The following is a 24,576-nucleotide window of genomic DNA, read 5'->3' as shown; positions in this document are numbered from 1 at the left end:
ACTGAAACAACACAAAACTATGTTTTTATTACATCTCAAATCCTTGTCCAGGGACTGCCCCACGTAGACATATACAGTGCTGCCCCCCGTTGTGCAAAACATTCCATTACCAAATGTAAATCCTAAATATTTTTACATGGATTACATGAAAAGCCACCGTAAAATCAAATCTATGATAGCGTGGATTACATCCGTGATTCGATAGTGAATTGGACAGGTACTCTAAATAAATAACCGTAAAGCACTTACGAGACTCCGTGCAGTTCCAAGCTTTTTGTCCCCCCCCCCCTTTTTTTTCGCGCTACGAGGACAACCTCGAAGAATAACGGAGGAGTCTTTTACACTGATATCTTCGTTCTGTCCCCACAAATTACAATGACCAACGATAAAAAGCCTCTAAACTTCTGCTGAATTAAATTATAGGGCTCAATCACCACTTTTCCTAATTGATGAGAGAGAAAAACGGGATAGGAATGATCCACAATAAATAAATTCTTTCCTGCTTTGTGCTTTTAGTTCCCGTACAACAGAGTTTAAACGGAAACCGGAAGTGAGGACACAGGGAAAACCTTATTTCCTTTTTGCTTCTATAACTGTAGTTCGGGCATTCATTGGTTAATCGGGGTAGGCGTGGCTAAAACGACCTCTGATGACGTGTAGAAGGCATCGGAGTCTGCACGTCGGCGCGCGAGCAGTTTGAAAATGGAAAGACAGGCGGGATTAACGGATAGTGATTGCCTCGTTTCTCCTGTTGCGGCTGAGCCCGACCAGCCGCGCACGGACTCTCCGGTACTCTTTTCTGAGGTGGAAGCGGTGGCTGCCGGATGGATGCTGGATTTTGCCTGCCGCTGTTTGTGTCGCCATTTCTGTGAGGACAATCGTCGGGACTTTGAGAGGAGCTGCGACTTGTTGCTGAGTGAGCGAGTCGTTATTCTCGCGAGGCGTGGCGGGATTTGGGGAAGACCAATGACGTCAAAGTTGCTCCCTCTCTGTTTTGCCCTGTCGTTTTGGCGCGGCTGACCAGGAATCAGATTTTTCTTTCTCAGAACGTCCTCCACTTGTAATCTTAATTGCCCTGGACTCCTGGTAGAAGTGCAGGAGCAAGGGCGCTATTAGAAGCAGGAGAGAGAAGAATGACAAAGTAGGAATCCAGTAGCACCTTTAAGACCAACAAAGTTTTATTCAGAATGTAAGCCAGGGGTGGGGAACCTTTTTTCTACCAAGGGCCATATGGATATTTATAATATCATTCACGGACCATAAAAAGTTATCAGCTTTAAAAACAGTGCTCCACCGAGGGAGAATGATTCAGGCCAGCAAAATTAATGTAAATAATTGTTTTTCTATTTGAAGTCATCTGGGGAGAGCCTAATCTGGCACGCACACACATGGCCTGCTGCCCTAGGCAAATGCATAGGTCCAGGGCTTTTTTGTAGAGAAGCCCAGCATGAATTTAGTAGCATATTAGGCCACACACTCATTAGCATATTAGGCCACACCATCTGGGATAATCAAGTACAAACTGAACTGTGACTAACTTTTCCAGGCCCTGCAGCAATTCTGGCTGGCCAGTCAGACCCCAGGGAGGCTGCCGCACAGTACATTTGGACTGCCACAGGGAGGCTGCCACATGGCTCGGTTCTGTCCATCAATCCCTGAGGGCCGCACCTAGTGACCTCAGTGGCCATATACAGCCCTTGGGACGGAAGTTCCCCACCCTTGATGTAAGCTTTCGTATGCATGCATAAGTTTTCAGACATGGGGTAGAGTGAGCAGAGCTACATATAGCTGATGGGCAGGGGTTTAGAATGCAAAATGGCACAAAGTTAAAATCCAATGGCAAAATAGTGTAATTAACAAATTGAAAGAACATTTGGTCTGGATAGCATTTGCCTACAAAATCAATGAAAGGTAATAAAAGCTGTCTTAATTCCCCCATTGCTAGCAAATAGGGTTAAACTAAGGACACGTTTTTTCTTAAAGACGTTCTTGTCCACCTAATTTACTTTTAAAAACGTAACATGCATTATAAATATTCTAGTTTGCCATAAGGGGAAAAAAGAATACATTAAAATATAGTGAAAACACTATATTGTAATGTATTCTTTTTTCTTATGACAAACTAGAATGATGTTTATAATGCATGTTACGTTTTAAAAAGTAAATTAGGTGGACTAAAACATCTTTAAGAAAAAAATTGTCGTTAGTTTAACCCTACTAGCTAGCAATAGGGCAATTAACAAACAACTTTCATTACCTTTGATTGGTTTCCCACACAAATGTTATCCAAACCAAATGTTCTTTCAATTACACTATTTTGCCATTGGATTTTAACTTTGTACCATTTTGCATTCTAAACCTCTGTCCACCAGCTGTATGTAGTTCTGCTCACTGTGCCTCATTCCTTGTCTGAAGAAGTATGCATGTATACGAAAGCTTACATTCTGAATAAAACTTGGTTAGTCTTAAAGGTGACACTGGACTCCTACTTTGTTCTGTTGCTTCAGACCCACACAGCTTCCCACCTAAATCTCAAAGTAGCTTGTCTTTCAAGGCAGGGTCCCTGGGGATCTGTCACGCAGTGTTCTCTCTCAGCTGATACAACCCCAGTCCATTTCTCCATTTTGTTGATTTCCCTTAAATCTTTTAGTTGGCCAGCAGTAAAATGTCCTGGCCTTTTAACAGGTGGTGCCTTCCATGGCATGGAGATAAGTGATATCAACTGGTATTTATTAAAATTATGCTAAAAGAAACATCAGGGGTGTTAAACTCATTTGTCATGAGGGCCAAACTGACATAAATGAGACCTTGTCGGGCCATGCCATGTATGTCATAAAATGTAACGCCAGGTAGTAGAGATATAAACTTTATAGAGGACACAGACAAACACAAAGATTTTTTTAAAAAACTCAAAATATTAAAACATTAGCACTTGGTCTTAAAGGTGCTTTCTTTGTATCTCTCCCATGTGATCCAGGGAACTGGATAAAGGAAACTGGCTTAATGTATCCCCACTAGCTATATGTAACTGCTCACTGTACCCCGCGTCTGAAGACGTATGCATGCATATAAAAGCTTACATTCTGAATACAACTTTGTTGGTCTTAAAAACTTCCTTCCCCAGGGGACCAGGAGGGAGAGGAGCCTCAGCCAATAGAAGGAAGAGAGGCTTGGCTCAGTAGCTCTGCTGTGTAACAGAGAGCATGGCAAAGCAAGCTCTGCCTCCCCCCTCCCCTTCCCCCCAAGGGAGGAGCCTCAGTCAATAGAAAAAATAGAGGCTTTGCTCTGTAGCTCCTGTGCAGTTGAGCGAGCCTGGCAAAGCAAGCTGTGATGCAGAAGGAAGCAAGAGAGAAGGAGAAGGAAGCAGACAACAGCCAGTTGCTCAAGGGCCTGATTTGGCCCCCAGGCCACATGTTTGACACCCCTGAGATAGATTATTCCCTTTTAAAAGCTGGCAACCCTAATTAGTGCACAGTGAAAAAACAAGAGGAAATATAGATGATGCTGGAGGCGGGGGTCAAGTCAGCAGGGGCAAAGTGCATATGCTCCCTTTAAATGTCGGGTTTGCTACTTTGGTGGATCTCTTGGAACTGCATTTGCTCTTGAATGCCCACTATCAATAGTGGCCTAGATCGCCTATTATAAGCTTAATGTGATACTTAGAAGGCTGCCTGGAATGATTGTAACATCCAGGTTAGGCACCTGCTGTACATAAGACTGATTTTGAAAATTGGAAGCTGAGCCACAAGAAGGGGCATGCTGCAACTTCATTGGTTTCCTGATCAAAATTCTAAGGACCAGGATATTGCAACCCACAAAGAGAGGGATTATTATTACTACTACCCTGTCTCTCTTTCTTAAATACATTAGGGTTTTTTTGTTAGCAGCGTGTTTCTTTGATGGGTGCAGGGGGGGGTTTTGTAGAAAAAGCCCAGCAGAAACTCATTAGCATATTAGACCACACCCCTAATATTAGCATATTAACTTATTAGCATATCAGGCCACACTAACTGGGATGAGCAAGTGCAAGTGGAACTAATGGTAGCTGACTCCCCCGCCCCCCACACAGCTGCCACTCCTCCCTCCCTCCCTTGGTGCAGAAGCTGCAGCTGCTCCCATTGGACTTTTAAAGGAACCCACATATCCAGCAGCAGTCCTTCAGAGGACAACACCCATAACTCAGGCTCCACAGGAAGGAAGGAAGGATCTTACAATCACCAGAAAGAGGGAAAAGAAATAGAAATAAAGGGGGGGGGGGAGAAGGAAAGAAAGAAACTGATCTCTGTAGTCTGGAGATCAGGTGTCATAATGGAAGATCTCCAGGCCTCACCTGGAACATGGCAACCCTGGCTGCTGCCTTAGATACCAACTGTTTCCTCCTGCATGGCTGCCTGTTGCTGACACCATGAAGTGGAGTAGCCCTGAAGTGCTGCCTTGCAATGCCACAGGTGCCACTCAGCTTGGCTTGCTTCAGGGCAGAGTTGCCAGCTCAAAGTTGAGAACTTCCTAGAAATCTGGGGGTGGACCCGAAGAGAACAGACTATCAGCAGGGATGTCCTGCCATATAACCTTCCCTCTGGAGCTGCCATTTCTTCCAGGGGAATGGAACTCTGTAGTCAGAGGGATCAGTTACAATTCTGGGAGAACTCCGGGACTTAGCTGTAGGGTGGCAACCTACCAGGACTATTTCCCCTTCCCAATCCACTCCTGCTTTGAAACAGCCAGCAATGAGGAGGGAAAGGAAGGCTATAACCACAAAACGGGAGAGGACTTGTGTTCCCCCAGGGATTTTCCAGATCCCTTAATTTTCAGGGTGTTTTTTATTTTCTTTTAAAGTAAATTCTCATTCTTTTATATAGCCCGATCTGAGCAGAACGTTGAAGCTAAGCAAGGTTAGTACTTGGAAGGGAGACCACCAAGTAGTGTTCTGCAGTCAACGGCAGAAATGGAAGGGGGGGGGAATGAAGGAGGAGAAACGGAATGGGAGGAATGGAAGGGGGGGAGAACGAAGGAGGAAAGAAATGGAACGAGAGAAGAAATAATAATAAAGGGGGGGAGAAATGGAACAAGGGGGAAATAAATAGAAAAAAGGGGGGATAAATTAAATGAGAGGAGAAAGAATCAAGGGAGGATGAAGAAATGGAACAAGGGGGAAGAAATGGAACAAAGGGGGAAAGAGACTGAAAGGTGGGGGGGGGGAAGGGAAAAGAAAAAGAAACCATATTACTCACCACCACATGCTGTTACACGGCCCTGGGAGGGCTCTGCGTGAGGCAGCTTGGCCCCCCAACAGCAGCAGGCGACCAGAGTGTCTGGAGGCTGCTGCTGAAGTGCAGCTAAGCCCCCCAAACACGGCAGGCAACCCCAGGCGCCTGGAGGCCTTAGCTTGAGTGCGGCTGGGCCCCCTGGCCCTGATAAGCAGTCTGGGTGCCTGAAGGCTGCTGTTCAAGCATGGCTGAACCCCCAATCTGACAGGCAACCTGGGTGCCAGGAGGCCCTGACGCAGCTGGGCCCCCAGAAGATGGCAGGCGACTGGAGCCGGAAAGCCACAGGAGGCAGCTGGAATGGTGTTCCAGTTCAAAAAAAGCCGTGGATAGGTGGTACCTATTTTGTGGAACTCCCTTCCAAGGGAGTTTTGCTGCCTGATTCTACACTTTGTGGAGGGCAAATGGCAAGTTATGATTATTTCTATGGGCATTTGGGAATTTGGTTTGCTTTTTTCTAAAAAATTTCATTTACAGCACTGCCCCTTATACAAGGACATTGTATTAGTACTATGGGCAGTTCTGGGGTTATGAAGATTGGAAGACATAAAAATATTTTAAATGGGAGTCAAATTTAACTTGTCAGCATTATATCTTTGTGCAGATAGTAATGGGCCATACACGCTTTTCACATAGTTAAATTTCCATCTGGAAGTTGTAGGTACCAAACCTTTACAGTCAAACTCAATAAGGGTAACAAATAAGTTTTTTAGCATTCTGCTGGCTTCTTACACCAGAACCCACTACTTTTCTTGGAAGAATAGTGGGTTCTGGTGTAATTTTGAAACAAAATATCTTGCTGTATCCTCTCAACCATCTATCAGCACAACAGTTAGCTAGTCTAGGGCTGAATCATGGCAACTGGTCCAAGGTCACTCAGTGAGCTTTGTGACTTAAGTGGAAATTAGAATCTAGGCCCAGTGACATACCTATTTGTTTGTTTTATTTGATTTATAGCTCGCCCGTCCCCTAAAACAGGCTCAGGGCGGGTTATATCATAGAAACTAACAGTCAAACCATTAAAACCAGATTAAAATTATATAAAATCTAAAATTATGGAACTAAGCATTGAAAGCTAAAAATGATAGATTCAGCCTCACAGGTCCAGCAGGTCCTTCAGCATTAGGATGGAGGGAAGGGGAGAGGCCGATAACAGGTGACGTCCACTGCCTCAACCAAAGACCTGGCGGAAGAGCTCTGTTTTACAGACCCTGCAGAATTGGAGGAGGTCCTGCAGGGCCCAGATCTCCAAGGGGAGCTCATTCCTCCAGACAGGAGCCAGGGCCAAAAAGGCAAGTCGGATATCTCTGGGGCTGGGTACCACCACAAGGTTACCCTATGATGGCATATTCCAGCCTTAACATTGTGGGAAGCTTTATCATATTTTCCTACTGCTTGTGTGTTCCATTGTAATTGCTTCCAGAAATAAAAATAACCCCAGCTTCACTTCTCATGGATCATATATTGGGTTCCATCCATCACTTTGCCTCCTTTCATAAAATGTTAAGCTTTGGCTCCCTCTGGTTTACAACAAACATAAAACAATAGTAGTTAGAGCATTTCCCCTTTTAAAAGAAGTGCATGGACATATGATGAATTTTATCTGACCAGTCATGTTTAGTTCAATTAACCTGGTGTAAGCCCAGGGTTCCTAAATATCCAGATCCTACTAACACTCATTTGGAAGATAATTCTATTGTTTTCAGTACAACTTAATTCTAGGTCGCTTCTCTGGGAATCGCAGCCCAAGGTTACTGGTGTTATTTAAACCACACAGTGGCGCTGTTGGAGCAAAATTCACATAATCATTACTGCTTTTTCTTTTCAGCTATTATCAAAGGGTTACGCAGAACAGAAGCTCAGCAAGTGAAAGCAATATGCATTTGTCAGCTATTGGTTTGCGTTGCAGAAGGAAAATCACTTGGTAAACTTCTAAGTTTCTTAAATTCCCATTGTTACTCTTATATAGTGTTAGTCAAATAGAACTGATGCATGTTTCTCATTGTAAGCTGCTTTGAATTTCTTTGCCAAGATAGAAAGGGAGACAAAGGAAGAGGTAAAAAGACATTTTTAGTCAACCTTAATAGGCAGCCATTATTTGTCACTCTTTGACAGGCCTTTGAAAATGTATGTTGTTAGCCGCCCTGAGTTCGCTTGCGGAGAGGGCGGGATAGAAATTTAAAGTAATAAAATAAAAATAAAAAAATTGAAAGATTAAAAACGGTTATTTGTATCTTGCCACTCCACTCTGCCAAGTCTGAAGTGATCGTCTGGCTGAAGGAGGCTTTCTCCAATAGCCTGATTTTTCTACCATAAGAAGAACCAATTATGTCAAAGGAAAGCTTTTATGCTGGAGGAAAGTTTTGAACTTGGCTGAGCTGGCAGGTGGGATACAAGCTAATATCTTGAAAAAAAATTAGAACCAGTTGTCTCTGATTATCCAGTGTGCTACTTTTAGACTACTTGATGCTGTGGGGAAAACAGGAACAGAGCTCAGAGTATGGGGAAAGGAGTTCTGAACAGGATGCAGTGGGGAAGGACGAACTATATAGAGAGAGCTCAGATATCCTGTGCGGGATATCATGAGTAGATCCCTTATGGAAGGGCGCTTTCCAGCACCTTTCAAAGAGGCGGTGGTCTACCCTCTCCTGAAAAAATCGACACTAGATCCGGCCGAATTGGCACATTATCGGCCGGTCTTGAATTTACCCTTTTGGGGTAAAATTATTGAGAGGGCAGTGGTATTGCAGTTACAGAGCTTTCTGGAGGATGCTTCCGTTCTCGATCCCCACCAGTCTGACTTTTGCCCAGGCCATGGGACGGAGACAGTGCTGGTTGCCCTGGTGGATGACCTCCAGCGGCACCTGGATTGAGGTGGCTTGGCGGTACTGATGCTGTTAGACCTATCAGCAGCATTCGATACGGTTGACCATCGGTTACTGACCTGTCGTCTCGCCGAAGCAGGGATTCAGGGGTTGGCCTTACAATGGCTTTCCTCTTTCCTTGATGGTCCGGGGACAAAGGGTGGCGACTGGGGGTGCACTGTCCCAGAAACACACACTTGATTGCGGGGTGCCTCAGGGGGTGGTGCTCTCCCCGATCCTGTTCAACATCTACATGCGTCCCCTTGCCAGATTGTCTGGAGGTATGGGTTGGGTTGTCACCAGTACGCTGATGACACTCAGCTCTATCTACTGATGGACGGCTGGCCTGACTGTGTCCCAGAAAATCTGGACCTGGTGTTGCAAGCCGTGGCTGGATGGCTTAGGCTGAGTAGATTGAAGCTAAATCCAGAGAAGACAGAGGTCCTTTGCTTGGGTCGTCGTGGTCTGGGAAGGGAAATCCCCCTACCAGCCTTTGACAATGGCGCACAGGGTCAGGAGCTTGGGGGTACTACTGGAGCCTGCCCTGACAATGGAAGCCCAGATAGCAGCCACTGCTAAATCCGCATTTTTTTCATCTTAGGCGGGCGAGGCAGTTGGTTCCCTTCCTGGAGCACGGTGACCTGGCAACAGTGTTCCATGCAGCGGTCACCTTGAGGCTGGATTACTGCAATGCCCTTGTGCCGAACCTGGAAGTTGCAGCTAATGCAGAATGCCGCTGCCCAGCTGTTATTAGGGCTTTTTCTCAGGCGGGAGCACATTGAGCCGGGACTCCGGGAACTTCACTGGCTCCCAGTAGTATACCGGGTTCGTTATAAGGTGCTAGTTATTACCTTTAAAGCCCTATATGGCCTAGGACCTACCTACCTTAGGGACCGTCTCTCCCCACATGTTCCCCAGAGAGAACTGGATCTCAAAACCCCGGGCCGAAGGAGGCCCATCTGAAGTCAACCAGAGATAGGGCCTTTTCAATCACAGCCCCTTGCTGGTGGAACCAGCTACCGGAGGAGGTGAGGGCCTTGTGGAACCTTGGGCAGTTCTGCAAGGCCTGTAAGATTGTCCTCTTCCGGTTGGCATACAACTGACCGGTATTTAAGAACTGCGGAGGAAGGCCGTCAGAATAGCACCAAACTGTTAGACTGCTTTTTTCTGGTTTTATAGTTTTAATTATTGTAAATTATTGAATGTGTTTTAATATTTACTAATTTTATTCTGGTATTTTATGTTGTGAGCCGCCCTGAGCCCGCCTTGGTGGGGAGGACGGGATATAAATCGAATAAATAAATAATAAGTATAGTAAGATGAGCCATATCATAATGTGAAGTGGAAGAGCTAAGATGGAGGACTTCAGATGAAAAATAGGGAAAATTATATTTGAGAAAGAAAGCAAAACGGAAGAAGAAATACTCTTCCGATTGGTGAGAAAGTGTCCATTGACATGTTCATGGTGATTGGAATGTGGTTCTGGATGGGAACATCAAGAAAGGAGAGGGGAGCTGGAAAGCCTCTCATGCCCCTGAATTTAGTTCAGTACCTATGGTGTTGGTATTGGTCCAGTATTGGGATTGTTTGTGCAAGTGGATCAGGACTTTGGAACCTAACTATCATAGATAAAATTTTGGCTGCATCCTAATTGGTGCATCTCTGGATCTGAGATCCTGTTGCATTATACTGAGAAGTTTAGGCTTTGATGGGATCATGTAGCCAATAAAAAGGGAGGGGGTGCTTAACTATGCATAGAAGATTCACTTGGAGTAGGTGTTAATATTGACACCGATACTGATGTTGTCCTTCAGCTGACCAAATGGTTCTCCTTGGGTTGCTTATTATATTATCCTGGAATTGCATATGCTAATGATATTGTACTGACTTTGATTATTTATCTTACAAAACTTGGTCATGCTTTATGCCCTAGAAGGTATGAGGAACACTGGAGCTGCAGAAGAGATTTAATCCATTCCTCTCTGGTGTTTCTGGATTATTAAGTTTTTCCACTGTAGAGAATGCCTTTTATCAGTTCCTTCCCTTGATTAATAGACCTCACATCTGGCATCCTTTGGCCAAACATTCTTCAGATAGCTAATTCCTGCATTCCTTATGTTTTTAAGGTCAGAAGATTTTTGGAAAGTTCTATCACATCTCTGGTATCTTTTTGGGTGCCCCGTAACATACTTTAATGGGGGCCAAGGAGTATGTAATGGTCATGCTACAGAAGCAGCTGCATTCTGAGCTGGTGAAAAATTTAGATCCTCCTCTCCTTAATGCTTCTTAAAGCCAGAGGACTTGAGAAGAGGGCGATACACATCTTCCACTCAGTTCTCTTTGATATATGGGAAAATCAGGAGGAAGGATTGTCAGTCATATTCTTCTTGCCCGCAAGTGCCATCACCAGAAGGAGATTTAGGGCTGCACAAGGGGACCTGCTGTTTCATTTGTGGAACTCAATTTGTGTTTTACTGATATCCTCCGCAAGAAACTTTTTTGAATTAGGGCATTCTGGTAGCAATAATTATGATCCAAAAATACAAATTCTAGAGATAAATGAATTTAGCTCTTGAATTTTTTTTTACTTGTCTCTAAAGCCACAGAAGAATTTTTTCAAGGTCTGTTCATAACCAAAAATTGTCAGTTTGATGGAACAGTTTTTGCATGCAGGTGCTGTTTGGAATCTATAATGTGCTTTTTTTCCTCAAGTATTCTTTTCTACTTCGGTTTGCCCCTTGTCCTTCATCATTTAGTTATCCTGCTTCACACACACCCCAAACTTCAGCCAGAAGCTGGTAGTTGATCTGTCCGTGAGACAGGAAGTAAATGTCTGTGGTGCTTAATATTTAGAACTAGAAATAAGGCCTATTGTGAAGAAAAAAATATAAGGGGCTCTAGAAGGAGGCTGTGGGCAAGTACCCACCACCCTTGCTATCTTCCCACCCACCCAAGGCATTGACTCACCCCCCCCCCCCAAATCAAGGGAAGCTGATCTCTGCCATCTAGAGAGCAATTGTAAATCTAAGTGATCTCCAGTGATTCCCCATGAGGAAATGGCATTGTATCTGTTGGAGGTCCTATCCCTCTTCAAACCCCACCATCTCCAGGCCCCACCCCTTAAATCTCCAGAAATTTCCTAACCTGGAGTTAGCGACCCTATCTCCTTTCCTTTATCTGCCACGCTCATTTCAGCTTTCTATCACTTTCCACTTCCCTGCAGCTTCTACATAGGAAAATGACCGTCTTTCTTCACAGTGGGGGAGGGAAGCAATTTACATCATTCTCCTCTCCCCCCCCCCCGTGTGATCTGAACAACAACCCTGTGAGGCAGGTTAGGCTGGAAGTCTGTGACTGGTCCAAAATCACCTGGTAAGCTTCCACAGCAAGAACCTGGGTCTGGCAGATCCCACTCTGAAGCTCCAACTCATATGTCCTCCCCAAACTTCACCACAGAATCTCCAGAAATTTCCCACCAACCTGGAAAGGTGCCACTAAAGTCCTCTGGGCAAGTGCCCCCCCAGCCGTACTGTTTTCCCACCCACCCAAGTGAAGGCATTCACTTCCCCCCCACCTCAAGGGGAGCTGATATTTGCCATCTATCTGGAAGGCAGTTGTAATTCTGAGAGGTCTCCAGGCCTCACCTGACAATTGGCAACAGTGGTTCCCCAGGAGGAAAGACCTGTAGTGGTACCTTAGGAATTACCCACCAACCTGGAAAGATACCACTAAAGGCCTCTGGGCAAGTGCCCCCCTGTGAGGGAGCTGGTTAGAGCCCACTTGGGAGGGCGACCACTTTAAATTTCTCCCCAGTCACCTTCCCTCAGTCACACTCATAGAAATCCTCTAGGACTCCCAAAATAATAGGCACCAGATGGTTTTAAAATTCAAAACCACAAAAATATTTATTAGATAACAAAAGGCAAGGGAGAGGGATAAAAATAATTTTGATTAAAACTAATCAATAACAAAGAATCAGTTGGTAGCAGAAGGTTGGCAAATATTCAGTTACTGAAAGTAGAGATTTTATTAGGCTGAGGTAAAATATAACAAATAACACTGGCAGAAGATCTTTAAAACACTAACAGGCAGGCTTCAGAATTCAACTGAATTCTACTTCAGGCAGGCTGTGCCTTCTGGGTGCTTAGAATGCTGTTAGTTCAGTTGTAATAGCCCTGTTCTCTGGCTACTTAAATCATAAAAATAACAAACTACAATCACTCCTCACACACACATATAGAACTCCTGACTGGTGCCAGTATATTCTCCCTCACAGACACTCCACTAGCTAACTTCCAGGACTCGCACCCCTCGATACTGATGCGTCTCAGCCCCACAGCTAGTCGTCTGGTCTGAGTCTTGGGTAACTCTGTTGACCACCAGAATCCAGTTCTCCCTTCAGTGTGTCTTTGTGTGATCTAGTTTGAACAAGGAGATTGCCTGATGTGCTGGCAAAATCTCCCTTCAAACTGCCACAAAACTCTTCCCTTCAGACTCCTTCTCTGAAGACCTAACTCAAAGACTCCTCAGCTAAGACTCAAATCCTGAGGTGTTTCACTGCTAAGCAAACCTCATGTTACTTTTTCGTTGCTAGGACAACATTCCAGCCAATAGCTACAAGCCTGTTCCCCAGCTCTCAGGCTAAGTTCCTGAGTCCGTCACATACCCCCAGCCTTGCTGTCTTCCCACCCACTCAAGTGAAGGCATTCACTCCCCTCCACCTCAAGGGGAGCTGATCTCTGCCATCTGGAATTTGCTAACCTAGAGTTGGCAACCCTACAGCCTCTAGATAGGAAAGGGGCAGTCTTTCTTCACAGTGCACGGGATGGAACCAAAGCAGCTTACATCATCCTCATTCCTCTCCCGCCTTTGATCTGAACAACAACCCTGTGAGGCTTCCCTTTCTCAGGCAACCATCCTGGGACAAGGCTGAGGGGAGGAGGGAGAGGAGGGAAAGACAGTAGAGGTGGGATAGCCATGCCCTCTGAGGTGGTCCCAGGTGCCATGGCTATTGCAGTGGCCTTCGGGGGCTGCGTGTGCTGCGAGGCCATCTGCTTGGGCCGTTGATAGGGCCTTTTATGAGGCCGCAGAACCTCTGCAGCCCTTTCTGACAGAGAAAAGCTAAGAGATGTGGCTGTCTCTGAGGTAAGACTGCTTCTGGCAGTTTGTTCAGCATTTCTGGGCCTGAGTAAGAAGGGCAGGGAAGTCAGCCAATGGGAGGCCAGAGACACTAACTGACATGTGATGGACCAGTCATTCTCAAAATATTAGCGAATGGCTATCCTCGATTTGGCCATGGCAATAAGAGAATTATTACTATAGAGTACTGAGCCAATTGCAGGGATCAGGTAGTTGCTTAGAATAAAAGGTCACCTAAATGTTCCAGTGGATTACACCTGTGGTGCCTTGCCAATCCCTAAGTTGTTCTGTCCATATTAGCCATAGTGTGAGTATATTATTTCATGACTGACCAAGATGGTTTTCCACCATTTTACTTTTAAAAAGCAAAGCTACCGTTCATAAAATGATTGTTCTTTTGGTTTTAAGAGATACATGTTTATAGTACATTAAAATTTTATCGTAGCTAAAAATGTTTTTTGACCTGATTTTCTATTCTGATCTACCATTGCAAGTCATGAAAACTAACAAATTTGTTCTGTGGAGTTTGGTTTCTTATTGAACAGCTAGATTCATGTCCAGTAGCACCTTAAAGAGCAACAAGATCTTGGGGATAAAAGATTTTGAGAATCAACACTCCCTGCTTTGTACTAAAACTGCTTTGTAGGATTTACAATTTCTTCTTTCCATATACCTCTCCAAGACTTTTGAATCTGAATCCCAAATGCACATTTGTTGAGCTTATCTCCTAACTCAGCACCAGAAGCAGCTGTTCTACAAAAAGTTGCACAGGTCGTCTTTACTTGGTCTTCAGTGACAGTGTTGTTCATGTTCAAATGCACTCATTTATGTACCCCTTCCCTGCAAAGGACTTGGGACTGAGCTAGGCAACTAGGTACTGGTGAGATACAGTTGGTATTCTGATGGCATTCAGGATAACTATGTCTGCTTTCCTGTTGGTGGAAGTCATATTCTGCTTTATTCTTGTATTCTGCTTTTTGTGTGTAAACTGATATGACTTCAGCAGTTAACAGAACTACAGTTGTCCATTCTAAGCACTTAAAATGCTTATTGTGTCTGAGAGTTTTATTTGGAGAGCTGTTACAAACAGTTGTGCAATCATTTTAACTGTATGAGCTTTGGATAGCAAGGCTTACCTTTAGGATAGTGCTGTCACTGCTGGTGCTAATGCACTACGTAATTGCAAATTTCTTTGTGGGTTTGCTAATTTAAAATATAGCAGAGGAAGGAGTTCACTTCCTTTATGTATGTAGTAATTTGCTGTGTAGCAGTGTTTTTTCCTGCTATAAGAATTGTTGTGACCCCTTCTAAATTTAATTCCTCTTAAGATTCTCATTTTGGGAGTGATCAGACAATTTCGCCTCTGGAAAATGCTCTGTCAGCTTGGACTTCACTTCAGAAAGTACAAAGCATACAAGATAAACTTCATGAAGAAATCAAACACTTAATTCAGATTCAGGTTGGTTTATGACTTTATGTGGTATTGAAGATGCGATGCAAGAGAAAGTCAAAAGTAATAATACAATACGGAAAGTAAAAACTAACACCACCATGCTTTAGTTTCTAAATATGTTATCACTTGATCAGTTAAATCATAGTCTTGTGTCATGGGGTAGGATCTTGGGAAAGGTTATCAAGAAATATTGGTCTTTACATAAAGTTGCTCAGGTAGCTTTCTCCCGTATTTTCTATTATAAATGCTGTATTTTTCATTAGATAACCTCAGTGAACAGGCAATACCTTTTATCAGCCCAGAGCTCAATGGTAACAGACAGACCTGTTTTCCTTTCTTCACTGTAGGCGGTGGCAGTACATATGGAAAAGGGTTATTTTAAGGAAGCGGTAGAAGTCCTAGAAAGGATGTTTCCAGAATCGACCTCAAATGAGGTAATGCTGAATTGTGTTAAGTGCTGATGAATACAAAGATTTAGTAAAGCTCCTATTATAAAGCTAATGAGCCTTCTAGGGGTAAAATGTATCAAACTCTCTTAAATGAGCAGTTATTTTAACTGTATAAGCTTTGGAAAGCAAAGTTTGCTTTTAGGGGATTGTTATTGCTGGTGCTGACATTCTAGAATGTAACTGCAAATCTCTTTGTGGATCTGCTAATTTAAAATACAAAGACACTAATGGTTTTCCTGTAGTGCTCCCACACAAGTGGACACCTGTACAGTATAAGGTCCATAGCCTGATTGCTTCACTAATTTGCAGACCTGGAGTGCAAACCCTAATTTGCAAGTGCCCAACTGAATGGAAGTAAAATTTCATTTTACTTCATTGTCCATATGTTGTTGTGGTAGCTTAGATTTGAAAATTTATTCCACTGCATCTAATGAAATTATTGTTCTAGATCTTAAATGTGTTCTTTCTGAAGCACACCATTTTGTGACACCAGTTGTCCCTTTAATATATTTTATAGACAGGGGTTTTTTTGAGCGGGAACACACAGGAATGCAGGTTTGGCTGGCTTGGCCAGGGCTCTGTCTCAGAAAAAGGCCTCTGGCAGAGGGAAGGCACTAGGCAACCATGCACTCTGTCCTCTCTGCCACCTGCAGCCTCCAATGGGCTTGCAAAGAGCCGCCCATGAGCACCCCCTCCCAGGAGAAGCTAGGCCTGCCGCTGCCCACTCCACTGCATGTGGTTCACTCTCTCTGGCCTTGTTGGGGGCGGGGAGATGCGAAACAAGGGGTCTCATTGGGCTGTATGAGAACACATCCATGAAATGCAGCTGATGACACTGTACTGTTCTGTATCACTATGTGGAAAGTAACTTACTGAATGAGTGATGTCATGGGGTGTGGCCTAATATGCAAATAAGCTGCTGGGCTATATCCAGAAAAAGCCCTGGATATAGAATAAATGTTTATGGCTAATTAAAGGCTATTTTAATGAAGAGATGGCCAACCTTGTAGTGCTTTGACTGGATCTGGACCATAGTCCCTCCACATGCAAGGAAGGATTAGCAAGATGCCAGCTATCACTTGCAAGCAGTCATGTCAGAAAGGTGAACCTCCCTCCTTCATTCCCCCAATATGAAAGAAGACTCCCAGGTTTAGTAGGAGGGGGAATGGTCAGGGTTTGGCTTACACTGCTCCTGAGCAATTAGAAAGCAGGACTATAAACATTCCAAAGACAGGAGACTTGAGTTCTGCTTCTCTACCAGCTGGTAAGCTGACTGATATCCCTTCTGTTAGGCAGCAGACACATTGAATCAGTCTCCCATTCCTTAATCAAAGAGATGCCCACTGACTGGGTGAGCAGTGAGCACAAATGCTTTGGGCATGCTTTCCATAAGGAGACTGGCTGGAGAAAACTGCTCTCTAAAGCTGAAAGAGCTGGCCATAAGTGCATTAATGGACTGTATATATCCCCTTCACTTATTACACATCAGCTCTTAATAACTAGAAAATAGATTGTAATAGTTCTAAAATACTTAAGGCACATAGATAAGTTGCAAAATATTTCTGTTGTTAATATCACTTGGACAGGCCAAAATATATTTCAGGTTTGAAATGGCATATTCCAGTCAATTTAACATTTGCCCATTGTGTTTTCAATTTAACTACATGAATTTTCTGTTTAGCCTTTAAGAATGAAGCTGGCTGCAATAACAAAACAAAAGGACCCCTATCACCAATTTCTCCTGCATTTCAGTTTCAGTCTTCTCACTGAGAAAATCAAATCTTATGTTAGGATGTTCTTGAATGAAGAATCTGACAATTTTCTAATGAAGGTAGGTTAAAAGGAAGGAAAGAGAACTTCCAACAAAAATACCTTATTTTTGAAAGGTTAAGCAAATAGTAAAAGTAGAACAAAATATTGGAGACCCTGAGTTAGATCCAAATCCCATTTTCTGCTACCACCATAACAAGAGTGTGTTTCTGGTTTCCTTTACCCATCACCTCTCATTGCAGACCTGTACTTCCATCTCTCATGCTGCTCCTGAATATACCCTGGCCCTCAGGATCAGCGTTTCAGTGAGCTCAGTGTTTGTTTGTTTACCTTAAATTTATATGCCACCCACTCCACACACAGACTCTGGGCGGCTCACATCATAACACCAGAATAACAATACCTTATGATTTTAAGAGCAAAAACACAACGATTTATAAATTTAAAACTTAAAAATGGTGCTATAAGTAGGCTGCAGCAGGAAAAGCCAAGCAAGAAAGTTCTGATCTTAGTGCAGATGCAGACAGCATTTTGTATCCAGCCCACATATTAAAAACATTCCAGTTGTTTGTGTGTAGGTTAGTTGTTTCAAGTTGTAAATGAGTGAATTTGTTTCTCACTAAAATGCATATATTAAAACTGCAGTGTAGTACTAGTATTTTTTTTAAAATTAGTGTGATGTTATTACTGTTAAGCTGTCCATGTTTAAAACAGCATCACAGCTTTGTTTTACAGGAAGCTACAAAAGAAGCAAAAACTAAAAAATCAGGACAAATGTTAACAGATGTACAATGCAACAGTGAAAGTGAACCAGCTGCAAAAAAATTCTTGGAAAGCATGCAAAGGTCTGCAGTATGTTAAAAGGTTTTAATGTCTTGAAGTGTGTCCCTTGCTTATACAGTCTGTTGCAGCAAGACCGTGTAGAAGCTGGTGGAACTTTGCATCAGTTTATTTCTGGACTATTTAGGTGTGACAACCAAAAGCTGTGTCCAGCCTCTGGAAAGCTCTTACCAACCAGTACCGCTCAGCAATGAACCAGCCAATCAGAGTGAGGAGAAGGGAAACAGATGGTAGAAGCATACAGTTAAATTGCTAGATAGGGGTAGGTAAGTTAGTTACGAAATCAGGACCTGTCTCAAAATTTCTCGCACTGAGGAGGGAATTAAAAGGGTTTTCTTTTGGAGAAGAGATACTCATGTCCATTCTATTAAGTATCAAGCTCTTTGTTAAATGGTTTGGCTGAAAGCCAGGTTTGAAGACAGTTACTGAATTGTTACATATTGTAACTTCTGGGTTTATATTGTACAGTTCTGAGCCCAGTATTGGTGAACCACTAAACTTTTTACCATCTGAGTGAATCAAAATAACCCTTGTCTCAACCTACATTTAACCTACTCAGCACAATATACCAATTTCAAGGAACTCTCAGATGCACTGAATTTTTTAAACATCTTTTAGCACCTTAATGAAATAGAAAGGGACATAAAAATTATCCCAGTATTTTGGCCTTTATCCCACTTCTTTCCTTAGGGAAGAAACATTAACACTAGGCTTTTCTGTTTTAGCATATAGTAGTAGTTAAATACCCTGCAAAACTAAAAAACAGTTCATCTAGAATTTTGGGGCATATGGACAATTTTTTTTCATTTTTTAAAATTCATTTTCTTATAGATTGCAAAAAGAGTCTTGTTCTTTAACTGGCCAAGCATTTTGGAATTTGGGACAGATATGGTGTCCCCATAAAACAAGAATTACAAAATGGAAAGGTCTCCAGAGTAAGTGTTCATATTTGTATATTAATTTTAATATAGATGGGTTAACTATTAAAATACTGAAGATTACATGACAGTATGCTTAGCATATTTGCCTGCCAATTTAAGGAATGCAGCTTAAATATAGTTTAATGTAAATACTAATTGATATAGGTTTTAGATTGTGAAGAACAGTATGCAGATATGGCTATGTTTATCTAGGCTAGCTACTGTTCTGTCTTCAGTTTATGACACAAAATTGGTAGAAACTTTAATTTCTGACTACTGTATGTGAAGACAACCAATCTGCACTGTAACTTGTGCAGATCAGTGGACTTTAAGTGTAAAACTCAAATTCTAAAAGCTTGGCCCACTGAACTCATATGTATTTGTGGCATAATTATACTTTAGTAATCTACAAGCACTGTAAGTGACAAAGCTTACTACCATAGCCAATTTCTGATTGATGACAGATTGGAGTTTGTGGACAAGTCTTGCTGTGTTGTACAAATTGGTTGCATTGGAAGGGGTTGCAATGCATCTGCATCTGATCAAGTACTCTTTCTACCGCAAAATTAAGTAATTATCCTAGTTCATAGAATAGCTCCCTATACACACATGCACACTATTCAATGCCTAGAGCATTTTGACAGACTACTATTAAAAACAGATAGTCTTCTTTTGTTCCAGGTACAAAGGGTGGAGGCATTCATTAGGGAAGAAACAGGAATACTGGTCATTCTGAACCACTCAGTTGACTCAAAAATTCAAATAAGCACTATACAGGACATAAATGGATATTACTTCTTGCATTTTTGTGTCTGAAAATTTGTAGTGCAATAATCGCCCCTCTTCAAAGAGTTGCATAAATTCCAGTGTCATCTATATGGATTCCAGATGTTGGTTGTTGCAATTCATCTGGTTAAATCATCTTGGCACTGAACTGTAATGAAACAACACAAGCTTCTAGTATAATCTCATTAATATGCTGGTATCATAATATTTGTGTTCCTGAATTAGGTAAGAAAGTCTTGCAGAGCATTGAAAATACTCAGGAAGGTGATAGGTGTCTGCCTGCTGGTCAGAAGAAACGAGTATGTATAAGAGTGCAAAATTATTTGAGTGTAATGAAATGAATAGGACTATTATGGATGCCTTATTTAATTTCTGAGTTCTCTTCATATTTGCTTAGACTTTTTAGGTGCTGCTTTACTCCCCGCTATGGACTCAATATAACTTTTAAAAGCAGGAAAAAATAGTTTATACAAAGAAGAAACAAAACATGTAGCACAATTCTGAGGCTGGCCCTGGATTCACTAGGCCAGCTGACTGAGGCTGCAAGCAAAGAGACCTTTTGCTCATGCCTCTGGACACACCCAGGCTTTAATCCCTGCAAATACAAAGGGGACCATAACTACTCTAAGGTTGGCAACAGCCCCATGATTTGCAGTTATGGGCCTATCTGTATTCCTTAGCATGTGACTTTGTGATTCTTTGCCTACTTCATGTTTTGGCTAGTTCTCCTTTTAATCCCTTGAGAAGATTGGTATCTGCCTGCTGGCCAATAGATGCAAAATGTGCTTGAGAACTCAAACTGCTAAAACAAATTATTGTACTTTTTGTGCTGTATGGTCACCACCAGTTACTATAACTAGATAATGGTTATCTTAATTTTTAAAAGAGCATGACTCCCATGAAATAAACAGTTATGGACAAACTTTTAAAAATCTTTCTCCTGTAGTTGGTACAATGTGACCTAGTTGCTACTATGCCATAAATCTACCCACTTAGTGTTGGTCAAAACATTAAGAACTTCCATCTGCATGCAGACTTTTCCCTAGCCAGCTGGCACCTTGTTAACAAAATCAGGCTCAAAAGCACTCACCCTAGCTCCTGCAGCCATTATTCTAGCTTTGCTAAATAGATTTTCAGTGTTGCTTGCCTACCCTGTTCATAAACATGTGACAAATCAAGATCCTGAAAACAAGCAAGCAAAAAAAAGTGTTGATCTTTTGGTTTGCAGAGCTTCCTGCTGAAAGGGAGCCTCTGACTTTCGAAGTGTGACTTGCTGTTCAGAAGTCACCATTAAACATACCACTTTTTAGTTGTCCTGCTAGGCTGTAAGTTCATACAGCTCAGGCCTATCCAAAGACAGACATTGCCTAGCTGCTGCTCAGAGCATGTAGAAAATCAGTCCCAGAGTAGTAGGAAGGACAGAAAGGAGTCATACTTCAGGAAACAATACCAAACCACTTTGTCCTATTGTTGTTCTCCCCTTTGCTCAAAAGCCTTGGTTGTTCTATGGGCAGCCAAGAGGAACTTGGCTGAAGGAGGCTCTGACCCTCTAAGGCTAAGAAGTTGGCAGTTTCTAAGATCTGCCTCCTGCTCAGCAATTACAAAACATTCTTCTTTAAATAAGCATGTACCTGGCTTCTATTTATTCATAATCCTTTTAATGGAATCTGGGGGCACAAAGGAGCATTTTTAGTATTCCAAGCAAACAAAATGTGCTCTTTAATGGTGATAGATACTTATAGAAAATTCTGCATGAAAAATACTGTAAATTACTTTTAACAGCTTTCTAAACAATTCCTCTGTTCAGTGTTATTTCAATAGGCAGACATTATGTCATGCATTGCTACTTTCAGTATCATTGTTTTTACTTAAGTTGTATGTAGATTTTCATCTTCAGTTTTTTTGAAACCCACTCAGATGTTATTCAGTGAGTCATGTGATACCCACTGAGTTGTCAAGTGAATTTTACCTCTTGCTTGATTTCAGGTTGTGTTGTATTGCTTAAAAGATTTTTAGCCTGTCTCTGCCAAAAGGCAGCTGAGATAATTGTATTATTAATAATAATAATGTGATTATCTTGGCAATTTGAAGTTAACTGCCTTAAACATGCTGTGATTTGCAGAAGCAGTTACACTATAACAAGTGGAGAACCAAAAGAAACTTGCAGAGGGTGAACCCCTTCCCCCTCTTTGCTTCCATCCTTCTTCCTCCCCTTATCTGTCAATCTACCCTTCTCTGAAAACCTACCCATTCCCCTCCTTTCTCCCATTCCCTTTATCTCAACTTTCTTCCCTCTTACTCTCAAATATCCCCAAAGCATTGGCACTCCACTACTCCCCCCACCCTTAGCATTTACTTCCCCCCACCCCCGCCACTTGCTGTCTGGGTTGAGAAGGTAGTGGTAACAGGAAGGCCACAGTAGGAACCCAGTGGCAGCAGCTAGCCATAGGGAGGCTGACAGCCAAGAGCTGGTAAGACCATTGGCTGCATATGTGCAGACAATACTTCTCTTTTGGGGGGAATTTAACTCCCCGATGTATTTTTTTTAAGGTTTTGGCTTTTTCTGCATACCTGGCAAGTCCCCTGAATGTGCAGAAAATCTTTTTCCCTCCAAGTGCCCCCAATCTGCAGATTTAGATATTTGCACAGAGGGGCCATGTTGGGAATTGGATATATAGATTTTCAGGTGACAATTTGGTCACCTTGAGGACTGCTATGTACTAGCAACAGGATTAAAGATCTCACCCAAACATTTTATACTTTTATCCTGGTCTTCAAGTAGTTTAGGATAGCATACATGGTTCTCCTCTTCTCCACATCATTCTCACAACAACCCTGTGAGATAAGTTAGATTGAGAGTGACTGGCCCAAGATCCCAGTACTGGATTTCAAGACTGACCCATTGAGCTTCTTGGCAGAGTGGGGATTTGAACCTGAGTCTCCCAGACTACCAGTCTTTTCTTAAATGAAAACTACTTCAGAGTAACGAATAAATTACCACATTTTGTTCTGACCTAGAAACCAAACATGGATTGAGAGCATCAATGAAGCTATGAAGCTAAGCAGCTGAGAGAAAAATGCTACAAATTTAAAGCTTTAAAAATAAAATCATGAAGTCTTTTCCTGGGTCTTCTATGCATGAACTACTGTTATGCCAATAAAGATGGTGGTGGTGATTGTACGCATGAACTACTCTGCAACAGCTAGTGAGCTACTAGTACTTCATGAGCTACCTGTTGGGGATCCCTTGCTCTAACCACTACATCACTCTAACTTCCCGGTGGTGGGGACAACTTTTCTGAAGTGCTACTCTTTTGTAGGATGCAAGCATGCAGTTAACTCACTCTCAAAGCTGACAGGAAATGGTTTACATGTATGTATAATTAAGATTTCACAATTTTTCTTTCTAAAGCGCTGGAGTTTTGAAGAAGACAAGAAACTGAAGGATGGTGTACAGAAGTTTGGAGTAGGAAACTGGACTCAGATTCTTCAGCATTATGGCTTCAACAATCGAACTAATGTAATGCTGAAAGACAGGTGGAGGACTATGGTTCGGTTAGGCATTGCTTAGCTGTCTTTCCAACTTTAACTGCCTAGTATCTGTAAGAAATAAACTAATGTATATTTTCAATGCAAAAAAAATTCTTTTCAATTATTTTAGTACATTCTGTAACCATCTTGGTTCCTGTAAATAGTTTTTAGCATCAATAAAGTAATAATACTGACTGTTGGCTAATGAATCTGCTCAAGGCACGCAGTATCAACTTGAGTCATCTTAAATTAATCTTTTAAGCGTCGGCCACTTACCAGCTCTTAGGAGTATCTCAAGCACAAATTATTACTAGACTGAATAACACTGTGCTACTGAACTTAATGAGATCACTGGAGGAACAAGTTCAGAATCACACTAGGTCTTTCATATTGCTATGTATGAAAAAAGCACAGCATTTGCTCATTTGACATGGATAGCCTGTGACAGCAAAATGACTGTTTTGAGCATGAGAGAGTTTTCAACTCTCCGTTGTTGTAGGAACCTCTACCTATGCAAAAGGTTGTTGGCAAATATTTTGTACTGCTAGTGTAACATCTTGTCTGACTGCAGAGTGGTTTTACTGGACAGGTATATCTCTAGCTTGGCTCCACCAAAAAGCAGCATAGCAATTGCACTTGTGCTGATAACTGGTCTCAGCTGACATCTACAAGTATACAGCCTTTAATATCCAAGCTGAGAATTCCAAAGCTCTCAAGATTAACTGCATTATTTTTTTTTTCTTCTATTAGGCACAGGTTTCAGACAACCAGCTTCAGAGAATCAGTAAGTGTCAAGTTAAAGGAAGTGGGGAGGTAAATTATCCAGGAGTTTCTTCTCCAGTGTTGGGATACTGGCCACCAGCATACTCATTCCTACCAGGGCTGGCTCGCCCACTAGGCAATTGCCTAGGGCACTGACAAGGCAGGGGGTGCCAAATTTGCCCCCCTGCCCCCTAGGCAAATGCCTATTTGCCTCCCCAGCTGCCGCCTCCCTCTCTTCCTCTCTTTTAATGCCTGCAGCTGCAGTACAGCACTGCATTCTGGGGCTCTTGAAAGGCCTCTCCACCACCACCAGTCAGCTGATCGATGGGGGGGGGGCGGTGAGCAGCCAGGCTGTTTTGGGCGCTATGCCCTATAGAGCCAGCCCTGATTCCTACAGACTTGGCTTACTGTTGAGATTATCTGGTCTGTACTGAATGCAGTCTGTACTCACAAATCTTTAAACCATCTATAAATTGGGGTTTTTACATGTAGGTCACCCTAATTCATTTCATGATAAGCAAATAAATCCCTGAAAAGGCTATTTTGTATTTGTCCAAATTTTTTGAAAGGCTTAATTTCAGGTTTAAATGTTCAGAGGAGTAGTAAGGCCCCATCTATCACAGAAATGTTTGAGGAAACCAGTCTGGATGTACATAGCTAGAGCATTACAAATGGCTGCAATGGAAAAGCAGCTTTGAAAACCCCTGCTTTGCAGTGATGAGTCTCAGACGAATACATTATGAAAGCTGCAGTATTTCCAGAGTTACTTGTGTCTTATCCTGAAGTAATTTGGGAAGA

At 42.5% G+C, this 24,576-nt stretch overlaps 1 protein-coding gene across 2 annotated transcripts; it reads left to right on the top strand.

Annotated features, from left to right (window-relative positions):
- The first annotated feature begins 617 nt into the window (after positions 1-617).
- On the top strand, positions 618-23,210 carry TERF1 (telomeric repeat binding factor 1). 2 transcript variants are annotated; one of them, XM_060243641.1, is made up of 9 exons: positions 618-916; positions 7,093-7,188; positions 14,596-14,726; positions 15,068-15,154; positions 16,851-17,000; positions 17,675-17,784; positions 18,611-18,714; positions 19,711-19,784; positions 22,898-23,210. In XM_060243641.1, the coding sequence occupies exons 1-9, from the start codon at positions 703-705 to the stop codon at positions 23,054-23,056; spliced, it is 1,125 nt and encodes a 374-aa protein (XP_060099624.1). In that variant the 5' UTR covers positions 618-702; the 3' UTR covers positions 23,057-23,210. The 2 variants fall into 2 exon arrangements, with proteins under 2 accessions (XP_060099624.1, XP_060099625.1); XM_060243642.1 differs by lacking the exon at positions 15,068-15,154 and having other exon boundaries at positions 682-916.
- The last annotated feature ends 1,366 nt before the right edge of the window (positions 23,211-24,576 follow it).

The sequence above is a fragment of the Heteronotia binoei genome, chromosome 7 (genome assembly GCF_032191835.1).
Source record: "Heteronotia binoei isolate CCM8104 ecotype False Entrance Well chromosome 7, APGP_CSIRO_Hbin_v1, whole genome shotgun sequence".
NCBI lineage: Eukaryota > Metazoa > Chordata > Lepidosauria > Squamata > Gekkonidae > Heteronotia > Heteronotia binoei.
This window is presented reverse-complemented; position numbering and strand designations above follow the sequence as displayed.

Bases quoted from the DNA above. Each gene is read 5' to 3' on its own strand.
- TERF1 (XM_060243641.1), top strand. From the start codon at position 703: ATGGAAAGACAGGCGGGATTAACGGATAGTGATTGCCTCGTTTCTCCT. The intron at 17,785-18,610 runs GTCTGCAGTATG...ATTTTCTTATAG, and splicing joins TTCTTGGAAAGCATGCAAAG to ATTGCAAAAAGAGTCTTGTT. The intron at 19,785-22,897 runs GTATGTATAAGA...TTCTTTCTAAAG, and splicing joins CTGCTGGTCAGAAGAAACGA to CGCTGGAGTTTTGAAGAAGA.